Source organism: Sylvia atricapilla, chromosome 6, assembly GCF_009819655.1.
Source record: "Sylvia atricapilla isolate bSylAtr1 chromosome 6, bSylAtr1.pri, whole genome shotgun sequence".
NCBI lineage: Eukaryota > Metazoa > Chordata > Aves > Passeriformes > Sylviidae > Sylvia > Sylvia atricapilla.
The window spans coordinates 54,285,411-54,306,171 of NC_089145.1; the positions used below are offsets into that span (position 1 = coordinate 54,285,411).

General features: G+C 37.5%; 1 protein-coding gene across 3 annotated transcripts in view; it reads left to right on the forward strand.

Moving 5' to 3' along the window:
* The window catches only part of SEL1L (SEL1L adaptor subunit of SYVN1 ubiquitin ligase), a 36,417-nt gene extending 15,960 nt beyond the window's left edge, over nucleotides 1–20,457 (forward strand). Inside the window, exons 9-21 of one of the 3 annotated variants that reach the window (XM_066321960.1) lie at nucleotides 334–415; nucleotides 726–880; nucleotides 1,630–1,686; nucleotides 2,692–2,760; nucleotides 5,163–5,240; nucleotides 6,353–6,415; nucleotides 7,204–7,291; nucleotides 7,555–7,703; nucleotides 8,278–8,455; nucleotides 9,947–10,021; nucleotides 11,603–11,775; nucleotides 15,118–15,246; nucleotides 16,491–20,457. In XM_066321960.1, coding sequence (XP_066178057.1) covers nucleotides 334–415; nucleotides 726–880; nucleotides 1,630–1,686; nucleotides 2,692–2,760; nucleotides 5,163–5,240; nucleotides 6,353–6,415; nucleotides 7,204–7,291; nucleotides 7,555–7,703; nucleotides 8,278–8,455; nucleotides 9,947–10,021; nucleotides 11,603–11,775; nucleotides 15,118–15,246; nucleotides 16,491–16,694 — 1,500 coding nt within the window. In that variant the 3' untranslated portion in view covers nucleotides 16,695–20,457. The remainder of the gene's footprint in view (nucleotides 1–333; nucleotides 416–725; nucleotides 881–1,629; nucleotides 1,687–2,691; nucleotides 2,761–5,162; nucleotides 5,241–6,352; nucleotides 6,416–7,203; nucleotides 7,292–7,554; nucleotides 7,704–8,277; nucleotides 8,456–9,946; nucleotides 10,022–11,602; nucleotides 11,776–15,117; nucleotides 15,247–16,490) is intronic. The other 2 variants (XM_066321962.1, XM_066321963.1) reach the window with 2 other exon arrangements.
* The last annotated feature ends 304 nt before the right edge of the window (nucleotides 20,458–20,761 follow it).

Consider the following 20,761-nt stretch of genomic DNA (forward strand, 5'->3'; position numbering starts at 1 on the left):
AGATCTTTACAGAAAATGTTTTAATCAGTATTGTGAGATTTAAGAGAAAGTGCACTATGTAAATAAAAGGTTTTATATGTTCACCCTTAAGCAACATTCTGCTTATTTGCTTTTTCTTGAGTAATATCCAAACTCTACTGGCCATGTTTAATCTTTCATAGTGTCAGTTGTTCGTTTTTTATGTAGCTACAATGGATTTGTGACCTTTGTCCAGCCAATTGTCTCATCAAGTCTTGATCAAGTAAAAGAATCATGTGAAAAAAGTTTGTAACATGGCAAGCAGTATGATCTCAAGTAACTGATAGTCCCATATTTACATCGTTTCCTTTCTAGGGTTACCGGTACTGGGCTGGGATAGGAGTCCTTCAGAGTTGTGAATCTGCTCTCACTCACTACCGACTTGTAGCTAATCACGGTAAAAGCCTTTTACTAGGGTAACATTCTTGACCCTGTGCACTTTTGTATCATTCAAGTAGAAGATACTAAAGTACTCCCAATGCTAATAAGATAAATAGAAAATTCTTGCTTTAATCAAGTTATCCATTTGGCTCTGCATTATGATATGCTATTTTTATCTCTATTGAAATGGCTTAGAGGGTATCAAAGTAATTAATTCTCTTTTGAGTTACAGCTTGAAGCTATGTAGGCATCTGGTTTTACTAAGCTATGGTGTAATTTCTGCATGGAAAAAACCTGTCTAAAAATTTATCTCATCTGTTTTCCAGTTGCTAGTGACATTTCCTTGACTGGTGGGACAGTGGTTCAGCGAATTCGCTTAGCAGATGAAGTAGAAAATCCAGGAATGGCAAGTGGGATGCTAGAAGAAGACCTGATCCAGTATTACCAGTTTTTAGCAGAGAAGGGAGATGTACAAGCACAGGTAAAATTCTGTCCATCTGTTGGCATTCAGGCATTTTCAAGAATTACAGAACAGCTTTCAGAAATAAGGAAAGCTTTAGTGTTATCTTCATCTGGAATCAACCTGTTTGCTATTTCCCCATTAGTTTTTATGTGTAGAGACTTACACTTTAGTGTGTTTAAGGTAGAACTTGGACAGAAAATGCAATTTTTTTTTTTTTTTGAAAGTAAGTCCAAAACGTTACAAAGTACATGTTAGTAATGAGACTTGGCTTTGACTAGAAACCAGGCAGACTATTTCAAGGATAGTTTCAGTTGTGGAGGAAGGCTAGATAAAAAACTGGCCTTGACAATTTATTTCAGTTTCTCACTGCTCCTGCTCTTGCATGACTTCTGCATTGCTGCAGGCTGGACCTCTTCTACACACAGTGCAGGAAGGGAGGATGCTGATCAAATGCAAATTGTCCCAAGCCAGCTTGATCATATGTGACTTAAGACTTAGGTAGGCAGGATTCAAATAAACAGTTGTTACTTTAGATCTAGGACAGTATGTTGCTTCTATCCAGGATTAATTTCCATTTAGGCCAGTGTGAAAAAGTAGGATAGCACTGCAGTTATTGAAGCAAATCTGTGCCTTCAGTCTTTGTGGCATCTTTAACTCTGATATTGTCTATCTTTGTGCATATAATTAGCTCACCTGTATCTGTATTGCTAGAAAAAGGAAGTCCCAAGGGAAAAGTGACTTATTTCCAATGTAAAATTTATTTTTAGGTTGGCCTTGGACAGTTGCACTTGCATGGGGGAAGAGGAGTAGAGCAAAATCATCAGGTACCTTTTCTCTGTTTCTCTGGTATTACACTAGGCAGAGAGGGAGAAAGTATAACTGAGAAAACAGTGATGCAAAAGTGTGTAAGTACCACTGTATGGTATGCAGCAATTTCAACACCTTTGTTCAGTAAAACTATGTGACTAGAAGATGGAACTGATTTTTTTACATATTTAGTTTAAGACTAGCCGTCTTAGAAATGAGAATGTCAAAAACAAAAACTGTTGTTTATCAAGTAGTACTGAAGCTGGCTGAGCTTTTGTGGATGTGGTACAATCTTCGTGATGCAGTGGGCGTGCATGACAGCATTAGTGATGACCACATAGTTTGTGGCTTGCAAGAATATTTTGCTTCTGCAGACAAAACACTACAACTCTAAATACTAAAGATATTAAGCGTGCATAGAAAAGAGAATTTCTGCTGATGTAAGCCAAGCTAGCTACCTTGGTTATGGAAGTTAAAATAGCTAACCTTATCTTGAAGTATGCATTGAAAAAATGGAGAGCTAAGGATGTGCTGTCCTGAGGATTATTTCATCCAATAAAGTAATTATTTAACAAAAATTATTTATTGGTCATTGTATTTGAAAATACCTCAAAGTTACTGTTTCAGGAGGGTTTGGGGATGATACTGAGTGGTCAGAAGGAGTATAACCAAATTCTGTCTAAAGGTAGAATGGAAACTGGCAAATTTCACCTATTCCAAACAGGTTTGATAGTACACTAAGAAAGTAAGATCTACCTGTGTGGCTAGTGCATTGTAACAGTTGTAGTTTATTGGGTTTTCCCCTTCTGGTTTTTGGAATGCACTGGTTAGAGGGGATTGCTGCTTAATATTGCAATTATGTAAGTAAAGAACCCTGTTGAATATATTAAATTAGGTGGGATTGTTAACTTTTATCCTCAGAACCCAGTAACTTGGCAAATAAATCTACCTGCCTCTACTCCATTTGCAAGAAAAGTTATTCAGATTGTAGTGATAGTGATTAAAACACTTGTTCTCTACAGCGAGCATTTGAATACTTCAATCAAGCAGCTAATGCTGGCAATTCCCATGCTATGGCATTTCTAGGAAAGGTAAGGTATAAACACTCTCAAAATTAAGAAAAATGCCTTGCAATGAAATATAGCACATGTTTCCTACTTTCTGATATCAGGCAATCTAAAACTTGAATTCTGGAATCTAAGTATTGCCATTTCACTCCTGTTATGAATTTCTCTGCAAGATTTGAGTGTTGTTGCCCATTATGTCTTGTCCAAGTTTTCCTTTACTTTAGGAATTTTTAGGGTTTTTTTCAATAGTGCTTGAACTAAAATCATTAAGTATCTAAATTTGAAGCTCTAAATAGACAACCATTCTTTTCCACACAATGTATGGGGAAAAGCTAGGTTTCTCAAAACTTTGCCCAGCAGGATATACTAAGTTGGAAAAGGAAATAGAAAGGAAATCCTTCCAATTTCATTCTGTGTAGAGAATTAAAGCATCTCAGTTAGAATTGCCAATAGGCCTGAACTTACTTTGCACTAAAGCCTGAATCTATCTGCAGAGTGGGGCATTGTTTCAGTTGCCTCAGATTTAAGGGTTTTTTGTCTAGGGGCAAATCTTACCTGACCAACTGGTTGCTTTCTGTGATGGAGTGAAAACAATGGTCAACAAGGGAAGAATGTCTGATATCAACTATCTAGACTCCTGTAAGGCCTTTGGCATGGTACCATACAACATCCTTGTCTTCTGATTGGAAAGACGTGGATTTAAAGGGTGGAATATCTGGGGGTTAATGAATTGGCTGGATGAATATAGCCAGAGAGTTGTGATTAATGGCTTTATGTCCAGGTGGAGGCTGGTGACAAGTGGAGTCCCTCAGGGACTGGTGCTCTCTAATATCTTTACCAGTGGCACAGACAGTGAGATCAAGTGCAGCTTCAGCAAGTTTGAAGATGACACCAAGCTGAGCAGTGCAGCAACAGGAGGATGGGATGCCCTCCAAAGGGACAAAACTGAGATGTGGACCCATGAGAACCTCCTGCAGTTCAACAAATGCAAATGGGAGGGCTGCACCTGTGCAAATATGAGTGCAGACTGGGAGATGAATTCATTGAGAGCCTGGCAAAGGACTTGGAGAGGTCTCATGGGTGAAAAGCTGGACGTGACCCAGCAGTGTGCACTTGCAGCCCAAAAGGCAGACAGCATCCAGGCCTACATCAAAAGAGGAGTGGCCAACAGATTGAGGGAGGTGATTCCCCCCCCTCTACTCTGCGTTCATGAGACCCCCAGCTGGAGTACTGTGTCCAGGTGTGCAGTCCTCAGCACTGGAATGGCATGGACCTGTTGGAGTGAATGCAGAGGAGGGCCATCAAGATGATCAGAGGGATACAACACTTTTCCCGTGCAGACAGGCTGAGACAGCTGGGGTTCTTCAGCCTGGGGAAGACTCCAGGGAGACCTCATTGCAACCTTCCAATACATAAAGGAGGCTTACAAAAAAGAGGGAGAGCAACATTTTGTACAACAGATAGTGATAGGACAAGGGGGAATGGTTTTAAACTAAAGGAGGAGAGATTTAGGTTAAATGTTAGGCCAAAGTTCTTTATTCAGAATGTGGTGAGGCAGTAGAGCAGGTTGCCCAGAGAAGTTGTGGGTGTCCCATCTGTGGAAGTGTTCAAGGTCAGCCTGGTTTGGGCCCTGAGCAACCTGCTTCAGTGGCTAGCATCCCTGCCCATGGCATGGTAGTTGGCTCTAGATGACCTTTAACTCAATCTGTTCTGTGATTTTTAATTTAAAACATGATTGGCAAGCTGCTGACAGTAATGATAATGCATTACTGCTTAGAGAGGTATTTAGGCCACTGGTCTGAGATCTGGGTTGCAGACTACGTAAAGCCTGTGAGGAGTTAAATCCTTATTCTACATTTGAGTGCCTACTAAGGTTAGGCTACAACAAGCCCCAGCTCTAACTCATCTCTTTCAGCCTGTCATTGTAGTAGAGGATGCAAAATTAACATAATTAAGGCCCAAAAGAATAACATAATGTGCTGTTCAAGGCACTGACAGAAGAAATTGCAGTTCCTGCTTTCTCTATTGGTTGAGTGTTTTGTTGCTAATTATTGTTGAAGTGTTTAGTAACCAATTTTTGCTTTGTTTTTGCAAAGTATTTTGACTGCCAATACAGTTTGATATCCACTGGCCTCAGATTTTTGCCTGATTGCACTTTGGTAGAAATTAAAAGTGAAGGGTATTGTCATGAAAAGATTTTAATTTTATGGGCAGTTCATTTTCCATTAGAAGGTTAAAACCTCTGAATTTTATAGCAGATAGATGTATTTTCTACTTCTGGACAAGTTTTAATGATTATTCAGTAATGCAATAGTCAGAATAATCTTAGACAGACTCCATCTCAGTATGTAAAGTGAAGATGCTTCCTGGTCTTCATGCTAAACTGACTACTTTGGCTGTTCTTCAATAATGGCTTTCTCTTTCAGATGTACTCAGAAGGAAGTGATGTTGTACCTCAGAGTAATGAGACAGCCCTTCAGTATTTCAAGAAAGCTGCTGATATGGTATGTTTTTCTGTAAGATGGAACTGCAGCATGTGCACTCAGAAGTTGATTAGCTCCGAAATGCTTCATGCACTCCTCCATGTACACACATACTCCCAGCTTCTGTCAAAGATTAATAAGCCCATAATGTTGCATGCCTAAGATGTCATAAACTGCTCTGGCCATGCTGCTTCATGAAGTTCAGAATAAGGAGTCTAACTCTCATCAATAGTTTAATTCTATTTCCTCAATATGAAATAATGTCCACCTTAATAGTCTGCAATTCTGTGAAGTGCTAGTGTTCAATAGTTCTATACCTCTCATTTCATTGCACTGTTTTGCTTTTTGGGATTATGTTTTTTGATCCTTTTAATCCTTTGTATCTGTCTTTGACCTGTGGTCACTGTTTTATGGTAGTGTTTAAACAGTTAAAGCATGAGTAGCCTTACAGGAAGGGTGTTTAGCATGTGAAGCACAGTAGATTCAGTTCTGAAGGGACTGTTGTAAGATAACTGCCTTCGTGGTTCTTATATTCCACAATCAGAATGCTGTTCCACATCTCTGTGCTCAAGTGAGAATCTCTCAGTGTGCTCATTCCCTGCATTCACTGAAACCCTGATGTGTCCCAATGCCTGTGTGGGCCTGAATGAGTGCCATAGTGCCTGTTTTTGTAGGGGCAGGGGTTAGTAATGTAGCCCACAGGACAGCCACCATTCTACCCTTAAGTTTCTTAAAATTCCTGGAGTTGTTTTGGGAGTTTCTGTAGCACCTAAAACGTTTTGAAGTTGGAAAAACTAAAGATAAGTAAGCTATTAATGCCCCAAGTAAGCTATTAATAGTAAGCTATTAATCTTTCTAGGGTTATGGGTTCTATGTATTGTATGACACTGTAGAAGTACACAGTAGACCTTCATAACTAATACTGAAAGTTTTTTCCCTGTTCATCAGCTGTGTAGTTACTGACTAAAAATTACTGTAAATGCTGTTTCCTTCCTAAATAACTATTACTAGGAGCAAATGATGACTCTCTCTTGAATACTATATGTTTCAATGATGTTAAAGGCATACAGATTTGAAAGATGTAGGTGTAGGTTTTTGCCTTTCTTTGCAGAAATGTGTTTCTCTGTTTTCAGGGTAATCCAGTTGGACAGAGTGGATTAGGAATGGCTTACCTCTATGGAAGAGGTGTTCCAGTGGTAAGTTTTTGACAGTAATCTTTCTAATCATAGGCGATTGTGTGACTTTTTGTTGTCAACAGATTTTTTTCTCTGGAGGGAAGCACTGTAGAAGGCTTAATTGTGAAGATTTCTGTTACACTGAAAATTCCTTAAGGAAATCTGTAATTTAAAAAAAAAATGCACTATGGGATTAGCAGCTGTGAGAGAAACATCCTGATTTTTCTTCTTTAAAGTTTGAAACTGTTGTTTCAGCTATTAGAAATGCACAGAAGTGTGCATTTTAGCAGGAGATTTGAGCTTCTCTATCATTTTCTTGTAAAATAAAACAAATCCTAGCTGTCCCCATTTTGTGTCTCTTGTGGGAGTGGAGGAACACTTTGAAACTTTTAATTAGTTCATTTGCTTTATTGCTTTTCCCACAGGAAAGTTTCTTGTCAAATGTTCTATATTTAGCTATGCAAACAGATGCTCAAAAGTTGAATTAGCCCAAAGTTGAGGAAGTAAGTGTTCTGGAAACAGAACATTCTAGAACATGTGCTTCCATTCTGTTAAGCATAACTGTTCGTAGCAATGGTGTGTGGATGCCAGCTTTGAGATAGCTGCAGAGTTACAACAAGTTAAATATCATTGTAGTCTGTTTCATTTTTTGCTTCCACATTTTGAACAGGGGAATATCTTCACTGGAAAATCTTGCTGTAATTTTTCTGTAGAACAGATCTGTCCTTTCACATCAGCACATGCATATTTTCTCTCTTAAACTTTGGTGTACTGCAAGGCTCTAATGACTGGACCAAATCTTCCTGCAGAACTATGAGCTAGCACTGAAGTATTTCCAGAAGGCTGCAGAACAGGGATGGGTTGATGGACAGCTTCAACTAGGTTCCATGTATTACAGTAAGTGGCATCAAAACCATTTGCAGGTCTAAGCCCCTGCCCTTTCAGTCTCTGTTCACTAGGTGGCATTAGAAGTGTGCATACACTGCATGTAGAATGGGCTTACTACATTAAACTTGTATTTCATTCTGGGTTTTCTTGACATTTTCACAGTGCTTTTCTAATTTTAAAGAGTAAGTAATTTTAAAGAGCAGGTGTACTGTATTTCATACAACGCTGCTTTTGAAGAGGAATGAGTAGCAATGATTTAATCTTTCTTTCAGATGGTATTGGAGTCAAGAAGGACTATAAACAAGCTTTGAAATATTTTAACCTGGCCTCCCAGGGTGGCCACATTCTCGCTTTTTATAATCTGGCTCAGATGCACGCTACTGGCACTGGAGTGATGCGGTCCTGTCATACTGCTGTTGAGGTAAGGTCATTTATGAAGATCAATAATACTGACTTGCAAGAGGTTGGCTATAACCATGTCAGCCTGTATAGGACATTTCTAGCAGTGACTGCAAAGTCAAGACTATCAAAAGGGAAAGTGATATATTAGCAAACTTGTTTGTATTTCAGAAGAAAACTCATTGGCTATTATGTTATGTCAGGTTTGTCTTTCCTTTATTTACATCAAAGAAAATCAGAAGAATGTAATAAAAAGCAAGCAACAGTAACTTAAAAGTACCAAATTCTTCTTTTATACCTCTATTTAAGTGTTAACAAAACTAAGATACTAAATAATTCTGAGTAAGCATCTGAATCCTACAGGTTACTACCTTTAGGTACTAAGAATCTTAGAAGTTACAAAGCATCTATCTGCTTAGCAACTTGTATCTTAAAGTAAGCCTGTCTTTAACAGTGGAGTTCACTTGTGGTGTTTTTCATGTGAAATATAAATATTTTGAACAGGCATCAGAATGTTCAAGTGTTACTTTTTGCAGAAACTAAATTTTTTAGGTTCTTGACAACCAGTATCCTCCCCCTTCCTTTTTCCTTTGCAGTTGTTTAAGAACGTATGTGAACGGGGGCGTTGGTCTGAAAGACTAATGACTGCCTACAACAGCTATAAAGATGGTGATTCGAATTCTGCTGTGGTTCAGTATCTTCTTCTGGCAGAACAAGGCTATGAAGTTGCACAAAGCAATGCTGCTTTTATACTTGATCAGAGTAAGAATCTGAGTATGTACTGAAAAGGGTTTTTCTGGAGGTGGCATGTTAGAACTTTGAAGCTCTTGCCCTCTTTGCTGCTCTTCACACTGGAAAGTAATCAGTTTTTATTTTCACTTTTAAGGATGACTTTTTAGACTAAAAGTTGCAGTACATTCAATTTCTGACTTAGGGATTTTAAAATAGCGTAGGCAAAGAGTCTTTAGAAACTTGCACAGTGCAAAAAATTTTCTTCCCTAGATTTCCTAAGCACAATTGTAAAAGTAGGAATTGCATTAGGTTTGCCTTTGACCTGTACTATGCATGGAAGTCTGTGTCCTTTGTTATTTCTCTTGTAATGTGTTTTCTCAGCACCTTCTTCTTTGTGACTTTACTGATACTACTCTTGAAGCAGGGGTACAGAGCTGGGCAGTCTTAGATTTGATAAAAGCCTTGTCCCATGTGTCTTAGTGGAACTCGATGGCTAGAATTTGGATTTATTAGTTTGAAGTCATTGGGAAACAATGGAAGTACAGTGGCAAATCTTTCTAGAAACTGCAAACCCCAGTATTTTAAACTTTCTCTATACCACATCTAGGTCTCATTGCCAGCTTTTTATCTTAGTATTGAAAGCACCTGTTGGCAGCTGATGGGCTAATCTAACGTCTTCATTTCCACTTAAAGTTTTTCAAAGGTGTCTGAGTGAATCATCTTTAGATGAGGTACAGTAATGACAGTCTTGGCTGGAAGTGCATGCTTGCAAAGAAACAGCATTTTTCTTTGAGTTAAAACTCTGTCTTTACTCAGATATAGCTGCATCTCAGCTGGAGATTGATTTTAAATTACTTTATATGTTTTAGACAGAAAATCTTTGTGTCAGCTGTGGGATAGTACAGCTGAAACCATAATTACACTGGAAGTTCAAGTGATAAATCCTTTGAATTGTCTGAACTCTGATAGTTTATGAACCTTCAAATTGTGAAATGAAAAACCTCTGAAGTAGCTAAAACACTGCTGTGTAAAAGAGAGACTAGTCTCTGGCTGGTTAAGGAGTTTAAGACTTAGTTTTATGTGACTAGTCCTGGTTTTCAGATGGCCAAACTATAACAGGTTATACTTCAACATTGAATTTGTCAAAGTCAAATTATGTGCTCTTAAGTCTTGCCTTTTCTGTCATTCCTCAAGTATGCATTAGAATCTCCTACAGCTGGAGTGGGAGAGATGTTGGTAAGCCATAATTCAGGGTGAAGTTATTTTGTTTGTTCCTAGCTCTCTTATGTGGGCAGATAAATGAAAAGGCCATATAACTGAAATGGGTTTTTATAAATTTCAGATGGATTGAATCTTGTTTGTTCTATAACACAGATTGTTTTAAGTTTTTAACTGATTTCAACAAACTGAAGTTAAGCAGGGGTTTTGTGGGGGTTTTTTTGTTGTTTTTTGTTTTTTGTGGTTTGTTTTTTTTTTTTTGGTTGTGTGTGCATATACCATGGTTCTGTTTAACTGGATTTCTTTCTTCTTTAGAAGAAGCTAGCATTGTAGGAGAAAATGAAACCTATCCTCGAGCTTTGCTTCACTGGAATAGAGCAGCTTCCCAAGGTATGTCTGTACCTCCAATCAGTTTATTTTTATGTTGAGGAATCCATTCAGTGTAGGTTTGCAGCTGCAGTGTGAGCTGCAGGTTGAGTTCTGGGTGGAGGAGCCCTTGGCAAGGGGCCATGAACTGCCCACCCTTTGCATCACAGGGGGCATGGGGACCTGTGGGCAGCCAGGTGAGAGACACAGTAGGAGCCAAGGAGCCCAGACTAAAGTATGAACAGCCGAGAGGGTATAAAAGCCCAAGGATTCCTTTGTTTGGGATTCCTTCTCAGAAATACAAGCTCAAACTGTTTTTTGTGTTACTGTGCCATTATTAAATTGTTTAAAAGATTTGGCCATCTTTGGAAAGCCAGGATCAAGCCAGTAAGGAAAGCTTGTCTGACTATGTGAGAGTGGCACAAATAAGGGAATCAAGCACCCGTCAGCCCCTGCAGCCATCCACTGCAAAGGAGGAAGGAGGTTCAGTCCCTGCAGTAACAGTGTGTAGTGATGGGAGTATGATGGCCAGAGTGCCTCCCAAATGGTCAGACAGGAAGGTTTCCTTAACTTTTAGTAGAGCCATTAATGTGTGATTTCATATATTTTGCTATGAAACATGTAAAGAGGGAAAGTTTACCTCCTCCTGTTCAGCAAAAGTTGTATCCCAGGTAGAGTAGTTGGCATTCTTTGTGCTATTGATCTCTATAGTGTCATTACAATATCCTTGCAGGTCTGAGCCTTCCTGTGAATCTGAAGACTAAAAGGACTAAAGTACAGATGTACTATGTGTTTATTTTGCTGTTCCATATGGAATTGTAGAGCAGTGGTACACAACATTAGTAATGTTCACACTGACTTTTCTAAAAATATATCTGTTTGGAAAAATAGATCCAAAATCTTTAAGAGTAATTTGTTACTTTTAATCATTTATAAGAAATAGTTTCCTATTCAAATTAAGCCGAGTCCAACAATGAAGAATGCAGCCTCGATGTCCAAACAACACAAACTCTGGTGCTTTTAATCCTACCCTAAAATAAGCAAAAAGTGAGCTTAATGATGAAATATCTTGAAGTATCTAACTTCCAAATGGATGTATCTACACTAATATCTGTCTACTAGTTTTTGGCTGTCAAGCAAGAGTACCATGCAAATTCAGACTTTCAAGGCTTTTGGTTGAAAGTTAAGAAATTAAGATGATGACATGGATAATGAGACACTCTCTTTCAAGTTTCCAGGGTCACTGCTTTTAAAAAAAAAAGTTGAATCCTTTAAAGGTCATACAGCAAATGAAAAGCTTTTCTGTAGTAAGTGGCTGATTATGAACATGTTACAGGTTTTTAGCTGATACCACTTCATAGCAATAAAAAAATGTTGGTAGGAGTACTAGGAAAAGGTCTTACCTGCAAATAGAAATTTGTTATATTTTAGTTAGCTTAACCAAATTTAAAACCTAAAACCTGTTTATGTCAGGGAGTGGTTAAAGAAACAGTTTGTACAAACTGGGAAAAGTAGTACTAGCGCTTCTTCTGCATCTTCATAGGAAGCCAAAAGGTTTTCTTTGCTTAGCTATTTTATCCTTTTTTGTTGTTTCTTTCTTTATAGGATATACTGTTGCAAGAATTAAACTTGGAGATTACCATTTTTATGGGTTTGGGACTGATGTGGATTATGAAACTGCATTTATTCACTATCGACTGGCATCAGAGCAGCAGCACAGTGCTCAAGCAATGTTTAATCTGGGCTACATGCATGAGAAGGGATTGGGCATCAAGCAGGTGAGTAAGCTGTAGACTGACAGTCTGCTTTGTTAGAGTAAATTTGTTAATATTCAGTTAAATCCATAACTACTACTGGGCTTTGGGTACCATATAACCGCTTGATTGGAATTAGCCTCTCTCCCAATACATTTGCCAATAGGCAATGGAGAAGTATATTGACTTCACACTTGACTATGGGAAGTAATGATGAAGAATGACTATGGGAAGAAACATTTGCCCAAAATGTTGAATTTTGGCAAAAAGAGTGCCATATGCATCAGTAATGCTTTCAGGACTTTGAAGTGTAGTGAAATGAATGCAAATCCACTCCAAGCTCATGGTATTTTAGTACAGGATTATTCTGGTCTTCTGAAACACTGGTTAAATTGATTCCTGTATCATATTTTAAAAACAAGGTAACAAAGCACAACCATGACCAAATCAGCTGTGGTTTTTCAAGTTAGGCACACTATGTCACCTAAAGAAGACAGTATATCTGGTTCTCCTAGGGAGCCTGTGGTGTGTTGCTGTCTATGAGTTAATTCTTATGGAATCCAGAGCAACGTGTTTCTGTATGTGTCAAAATAATGCAATTGGCAACTGCATACTAATTTTGAGCAGCCTACCTTAGTTAATATATTAATTTAATAATAGCTTGACCTGAAACTGTAAGAAATGGCTTCATTTTCTCTATTTTCAGTGGTCTTCAACTTTTTTGTCTGTGTATGCACCTTTAATTATTCTATTGGTCTCTTTAAAGACTAATTTTTGCTTTTTGACAAAATATGAGAACAATTTAGAGGAATTAATAGGTCAGTATTGTTACTTTGGCAGCATCAGGCAATCAGCATTTGAAAAATGTTTAATGACCTGATGTAGAAGTGACAGTACACTACACAAACTGCATTTTTTCCAGAGTTTATTTTCAAATGTTACTTTAACATAGTTTTCTCTTTGTAACTGAGCCTTCAAAAGTAGTTAACTTCTGAAAATAAGTCTGTGGCTAAAAGCAACAGTTCTAAAGTTGGAGGTTTTCTTTGAAAAAAAAAACTTTTTCGGTCATGGGCCTTTTTATTTTGCTTCTGTCTTGAATGCAACAAAATTTAGATCAAATAATAAAAGGTTTGAGAAGGTTCTTGTCCAGCATGATGAGAAAAATGACTCCTAATGCCATCATTTGCACCGAGTATTCTCCAGCCTGAAGCAGAGATGGCTGCCCACAGAGAGCCAAAATGAGTGCAGAGAGGCTCATGATGAATATATGTAGCCTTGCTTATGTGGAGGAATAATACTTTCCCTCCTTCAGATCCATCATGGAATGAAATGTTGAATTGCAAGGGAAATAAAGATAGTTCATATAGGAAAGGAGCACTGAGAATGTCTAAGCAAGGAAACTGCAGGTATAAAACTAGTTTTAGTAATTCTGAATGCGTGATGTCTTTGCTTTCTGTGTTCTAAAACTTTGCTACTGTAAGATGAGAAGATGGACATTTAAGACTGATTAGATAAGGCTAGGGGGTGGGCCAGAATATTCTAAAAAAGGCTAAGACTGAGTTTTGCTTGAAGCAGAATATTTGGCTCTCCTTTCACAGAATGGAAATTGCTGAATTCTGAGCACCTCTGAAAATGACTGACAGTTAAAGTCATATTTCCTGATGTAGTAGGATGTCTACCACTGAAATGTGTTTTTCTACTAGAGGCTTCTGGATGGGACATATAAACTGTAGTAGCACTGGAGTATGTAACAAAATTGGAGGGTCAGTGTTTTGAAGAAAAGGATCTGTACTTTAAATATCTCCTCACCTAGATCCATGTCATTAAGATTGCAAACACTCCAGAGCTAGGGAGAATGTTCCGATAAGGTGGCCTACTCAACTTCAATTCAGGTCACTGTTCATTCTGGATAAATGTGGTATTTCTTTATGTGGGGATTTTTTTTTCCCCACCAGAGCTTTTGCCTTATTCTCACTTTAATTATTGAATAGTCTTTTCTTACATATGGAATTTTATGGTACACTTCCTGCACCAAGAAGGTTTTCAAACTCAGACCAGGTCAATGCCAAATATTAAGCCCTTTCAGAAATCTCACACATGCACATTTAGACACTCTTCATAGATTTAATGCTGTCAGTCCCTGAGGCTACATGTCAGAACGAAGACTGTTTCCATAAAAATTAAGAACAAATTAATTTTATTGCAGTATTATCTTAGGATTTGGTGTGGTTATTTCAGTGCTATTTGTGTGTTATAGCTGAGACTCCTACAGCTTGCACTTTTCTGTCAAGTAAGAATAAAATATGCATAAGCAGAATGAAGTGCTTACTAATTAGAAATTAAAATAAGCCATTATTTAGGCTTACACCAACACTAGCACAGTACAAAGGAGGTAAGGAATCTCTTTTAAATAGTTTTAAATAGTTGTAACTATTTAAACTTTAAACTTTTTTTTTTTTAAGTTTCCAACCTCAATGAGTATTAAGAGTTCTATTAAATCAAAACACTAAAATGTGAGCTACTACCTCTCATTCATTTAATATGTCGATTTTCATACTGTTATTTCCACTGTATCAATGAGCAGAAAACCTTCATGGTATTTCACCGTCAGGAAATTATCAAATGAGCATGCGGCATAAAGTCCTGGAGATTCCTCTTCTTTTAAATGTCCAATTTGGAACACTTTCAGAGGCCCAAATCTTACATGATCCTCTTCTTTACATCTTGGTTGAACATAGCCAGTTTGTGTCCAAATACCCTAACATTGCACAGAATGTATCTGAAGCAGAGCCAAAAAAACACTGAACAAACAAGGAAAGTTAAACTATTCAGAATATGTACCCTCAGTTCTTACAGTCACCACCTTGTTTCAATTGCCACCAGAGAGCACTAATGTTAGCTCTTCCTTAAATTGCTCTCTGTGTTTGTACTTCTGCCAGACTGCTCTCACTAATGCCGGTTATGTGCATTTTGGACAAGTAGTAAAATCTAATTTGTGTATATGTGCAGAAATTATTAGAAGCTGCACTATGCAGCAGGCATACTGTAGTGTAACTGAGAGGAAATGCTTCTGCATATTCCTCTGAAACTTGGGGGTTTTTAGTCTTTTATGTTTCTTGAATGTTGGAGATGTTAGAGTACTAGAGTTATTGAAATATTTGCCTTGGTTTACAGTGAATAGGTTGAATATGTTATCACCTGATTTTGAACTTCAATTCTAGCATCAGTTAAAATAGCTTCATCCTCAAATTGAAGCTTCCATTTACTTGTATATTCAAAGGTGAACATATCTCAGGAAAAAAAAACCAATCTATGGTTAACTTTTCAAGTTCTTCAAAACTGAGCTTTGAATTTTCTTAACTTCAGGATATTCATCTTGCAAAACGATTCTATGACATGGCAGCTGAAGCAAGCCCAGATGCTCAGGTTCCAGTCTTCCTAGCACTTTGCAAGCTTGGAGTGATTTATTCCTTGCAGTACATACGGGAAATCAATGTAAGTAATGCAGAATGAAAAGAAAACAGCAAATGTGTTTTCCATTTTTAAAAGGAAATTTGGAATCTTAAGATGTCAATTTGTAATCTTACTTAAGCAGAAGTATGTTGCTTGAGCCTTCTGCAAACTTAATTTTTTTTTCTACTGTTACATATGAAGAAAGTCACTGAGGCTTTCATTCCTATTTCCTATTTGTGCAACTCTGTGAAAATGAAATGTGCAGAGGCAGTGCACCCTTGAAGAGAATTTCTGAAAAGCATTTGACTGTTGCAATCCATGATCATCTGCTATCAAAATGAAGCAGATTTAACTGACATAATTGTTCAGGGGAGAAAATTATATTTTTAATTCTCATGCTATTTTATATTCAGCTTTAACAACCCCATTAGAGTTGTGTTTGATCTCAGGGAGGGGGGGGAAATTTATTTGTATTAGATAGTTTAGATATTTTGTTGTGTTTCTGGCGGGTGATGGCCTTGGAAAAAAAATTCTGAAGTTAAAGTGAAGTCTTTCCAATACTTCTCAGTGTCCTGATATCTTACTGCCTTTTTGGATTAGTTAACAAATTAAAATGGTGTGGAAGTTATTATCACTTAGAGCAAATGCAGTTTCAGGCAATTCAGCAGAGTTTGACAAATTATAGTAGTCTTATAGTAGAGAGGCTGAGGGCAGTCAAAATACTCTAAGTCAATTGGGCAAATACCCACACAGCACTCTCAGAAGCTGGTATGCAGAACACAGCTTTTCCTAGTTTTAAGTCTGCTGCTGCAGATTTAAATTGGCAGTGACTGAGTAGTATCAAATCCAGTAGTGAAGCATAGAAGTGCATGTTGGCTAATCCTTATGCAAATGGAGTCTTACAAAAAGGCACTTCAATCAAAACTAACAGTAAATCACTTTAATTTCCCTGTCCATTACCTGCACAAATTTCAGCATTGTACCACAAGTGTCCTGAGGCTTAATGCTCTGTCATTTGTGGGAAAGCCACAAAACTCCATAGTGAGAACTTTAATCTCTAAAATAGAAAATGGAGTACCTCATTCTTTGTAGCATGGCTCTTAATGGTATTTTAGTTCCTGGAAACTAAGAATGTCACTGGTGGGATACTATTTTTTCAGAGAGGAAAACAACCACTTAGTTTTAAAACTGGTACAGGTAGATGAAAAGTGTTACAAGTCAAATTTAAAATCGAAGTCATTTCCCCTTTGTGTTCTTTGACATGATGTGGACTTTTTCTTTCTTAGATAAGAGAAGTATTCTCACATATTGATATGGACCAGCTGCTGGGGCCTGAGTGGGACCTCTACCTTATGACTATCATCGCCTTGCTCCTGGGAACAATTATAGCTTACAGACAAAGGCAACACCAAGCAATTCCCAGACCAGCAGGACTGCGGCCAGCTGTGCCTCAACAAGAACCGCCCCCAGAGCATCAACCACCACAATAGCAACAAGAGCCTCCGTGAAAGAACTGGATTTTTCCAAAAGGAACAATTTTCATTGTGAATTAGGACTTCGGATCAACAGTCCCTCCCCCAAAAGAGGCACAAAGAAGTTTTAAAAAAAATGTTTGAAAGCTGCTTAGAATGATGCCTTTTTTCAGGGATAAGAAAATTATTTTGAAACTGATTTGAATGTTATTTCAGTGCCAATGGAATAACACTATGGCTTTTTTCTGGAAACACAAGAGTGCTACTACAAAAATGTTGCCTGCTGTATCTAGTTCCTCTTTATTCAGAGTCCTTTTCATCTCCCAGTGGAAGGTTTTTGCCTGCTTGATAGCAGTTACCCTTTATGAAAGTAATAATAAATTAATGGCCAACTTTAGTCCAAGAAGCTGAACTATATTCAAATTCCAAAAAGATTAGAGCTGTTAGGAACTTAAATTCTGACCTGCATCCCAAGTATTTCTATAGTCCTTATTTCGTTGTTTTTTTTTTTTTTTTAAGAATTTCTTACACTTTGGTCTTTTAGGCTGTCTTGGATGGTTTAACATAGATTATTGATAAACCCTGTAAAAAACTAAGCCGGCAAACATACCACTCTCCATTTGTGCTTTTTTTTTGTTTTGAGTATCTTCCTCCATTCCCCTTAGGCAGTTCTCAGCAGTCAGTATGTAGCCTGTGAGGTAGAGTGGGACAGGTTGGGTCTGTAATGCTCATCAGTTGAAAACTGCCCACACAGCATCCAGATCTCACATACTTCTAAAACTTTTTAGGAGCCTGTGTAGTTTGCAATCCTTTGTGACATGAAACCATATTGGTAGTGTTCCTAAACTTCAAATTGTCTTTACTAAGAGGCTGAGTCGAGATTGCAAAAAGCATCAGTATTACTGCGCACATGGGAGAAAGGAGAGAGCCAGAAATCTCCATGAGTTAGCTGACTTGCTTTTAGAGTTGGAAGTTCTATGTTTAATTTTCAACAGTCCTGTTAGTGATTTGCACTGCAAGAAAGAAATGTGTGTGTCTCATGCATGCATCTGCTTAATGCATCTACAAAAAAAAAAAAAGAGCCACAAAAATGCATACTATCTACAAAAAAAAGCCACAAAAATACATACTCTTTACAAAAGGGCATGGGCTCATCTGATGCTCTGATGCTACTTCAAAGCTGCAGGGGTGCTCTGGCTGTCGCCAGCCTTTCTTGTACCTGGCATAGGAGAAAGTCACAGAAATGTCTCTGGCTGTGCCATCTCAAGGACCCCTTGAAACAAGAAAATCCAAAGAGAAAGAAGACTAGTGGCTTCTTGATGCCACCAGGTCAGTGTAAAAGCCTTTTAGTGAGTGTAAAGAATGTTACCTGTGGACTGATGATATAAGACTGCAAGACGACTTTCATTGAGCTATGATTTCCGGGGCTGGGGGTGGGAAGCGGTGGGGAGATCGTTTAGAAGCACGAAATGCAAAAATGTCTGGTTTTATTTACCAATGGTAGTTAAACATTGGTTTCTGTACTAGCATTAAACCCTCTGAATATACTATCATAAAGCTGAATGAATATAAATGAGGAGGCTTTAGCTGCTTTCTGACAAAAGCTGTTGTGTTTAAAAGGTTAAGGGCTTCTTTTTGTGCAAATGTTTTTCCAGTGTATTGGCAACAACATATCAATACACTTCATTTAGAATTGAGATTTTGGTATGGTTTCATACTTGATACATTTGCAAGCAGATCATTGCACAATAGATCTCTAGTTTGGGATAGAAGAGCAATCCCTTCTTTTTGTAAATGAAAATGTCACAGATTACTAGTATTAAAGGTACTAGTATTATAGGTAGAACTCAGTACTTCACAATGCTTATGCTGGTCATATGAAGACAAATCTTTAATTTGGGAGGGCTGCAGCATGTGGTAGAGGAATGTCTTGTTCAGTCTTAATCATCATTAGCAGATGAAACAGTATTGAACTAAAATGTAGTGTCTTATATGTACAGCATTTCGCAGCTGCATTTCTAAGATATCTGTGACTTCTGAACACTCCCTCTGAAATATTTTGCCACTGTCCCATAACTCTTTCTAGCTTGGCATGAGTAAATTAAAGAGTGTATGGAAAATGTTTTTCAGTTAAATACCATTGGTTCATTGGTATTGCTCTCTTAAGCAATTTAACAATTTTGTTACAGCATTATTAAAATGTTTTGGTTGTTTATCAAATAGAACTAAATTCTAAAAGCTCTATTCTACTTGCATGAGAATCTCTCATCACTGCTGCTATATGACAGTCTTATAGATGACTTTTAGTGAATCTGATGCATTTTTACGTCCAAGAAATCAGCAGAAGAAAACAATTGAAGATTAGCAAGTTAATTAATTTTAAAAAATGCTTTTTGAAGGAGCAATAAGGAAGTCTTTCTCCTGCTTTTTTCCCTTCCACCAAATTACTACCACTACTTTTCAAATGACATTCATTTGAATGTGGTGGTAGAAGAAAAAAGGTACTTACCATAAATAATGGCAAGTTAACTCAGGGATTAAAGAAAAGAATAAGTTTCTAAATCAGTTATCTGCAACATGACTTAAGTTTTTGTGACAATCCCTTACTACTCTGTTCTGAAAACTTGCATTTTGAGGAAAGTATATTTAACTCTTACTAGCAATATGTTCCTTGTTGTGCACTCAGTTAATCAGGCATCTTTTTCCTAAAGCAGCTGGGTTGCTCCATTTACTGCAGTGAAGTACTCTTCCCTTTTGGTAGCACACAGGTTGACTTACAGTTTATATGCAAGAGTATTTTAGAAGGAAAGCTTGATTTAAAAGAAGCCTTTTTGGGTGTGTTCAGCATGGTTTGAATGGAAAAGTTGCATTCTTTGTGTGTAGTAACATAGGCCACAGCCTGCCTATTTGACCTTCATAGATACATGCTCTTCTTTCCCTGCACAGAAAATGGAACTACAGAGCAGTAAGTGTTCTTGGTGGTATTTTTATATGTAGAAAAACTGTGGGGAAATATGGATAAACACATTATTCTGCATCTCAAATTAATAATCAAAGATATTAGCTGTTCTTGTCAGTTCAAAGAAACACTGAACTGTTGAGAAAACAGGATTTTAGTTCATCACTGGTGAAACTTATCCCAGAGCTATCTGTTGAAATAATTTTCTTGCTTTTTATTGTCCATGATGGGACAGTGTAAGAGAAGGTAAGGCCTTTGATACAAACCTCCCTGTGAGATTCTTGCAAGATAGTTTTACTCACTTTTTAGTCATCTTCCATAAGTCAGCTACTCTTATTAAAATAAATAAACAAAAACTATCAAATGTTTTAATTTGGGGTAAGAACATTGATGTGGCTTGTGAAAGGACTTTTTAAGACTATGCATTATCTAGTTTTCACCTATTATATGCTAATTTTGGCCTATAAAAGGGGATTGCACTCACCTTTGCAAGTTGCTTTCCTTTTAGATAGGCAACAATGAACTGAAATTCTATTTTTGTTTCAGAGAATATTAAACTGAAAAGATTTAATTTGATTTGAACTACTGCAAATGCATATGGCAAATAGGGACTATTGGGGGGAACCCTTTGTTTTTATCAGCTACAGTTCTTCTAAGGGTCTTGTAGGAGTTTTGTAAATTTATTTTGTATTTAAAATCAGTATAAAGGCTGGTCAAATGTAATATAATTGTGTAAACAAATTCTGTTAATAGAAAGATGTACAGATTCATTTTGTACTGTATCTTTAATCTTGTGAAATAAAGATACCACCTGTGTGGTTACCCTCAGTGTTCACAGTGGTTATGATAACAGATGTGAATTGCTAGTCATATGCACTGGTAAATGCCACTGTTCAGTGCATCTCTTCCTATAAGGATTCTCATATTTTCACTTTATTTCTTAGGAAGGGCAAAGAAAGGGATGCATTTTGTCTTCAGTTATGCTATAAACTTACCCTCCGTGTGTGTATGTGTGTGACAGTGTCTACAGGATTTGTACCATGCCTGGTAGCCACAGAACTGCTGTGATTCAGGTAACTTCAGAGTTACTATTGCATTTTCAATACTGATACAGGGATAATTCAGT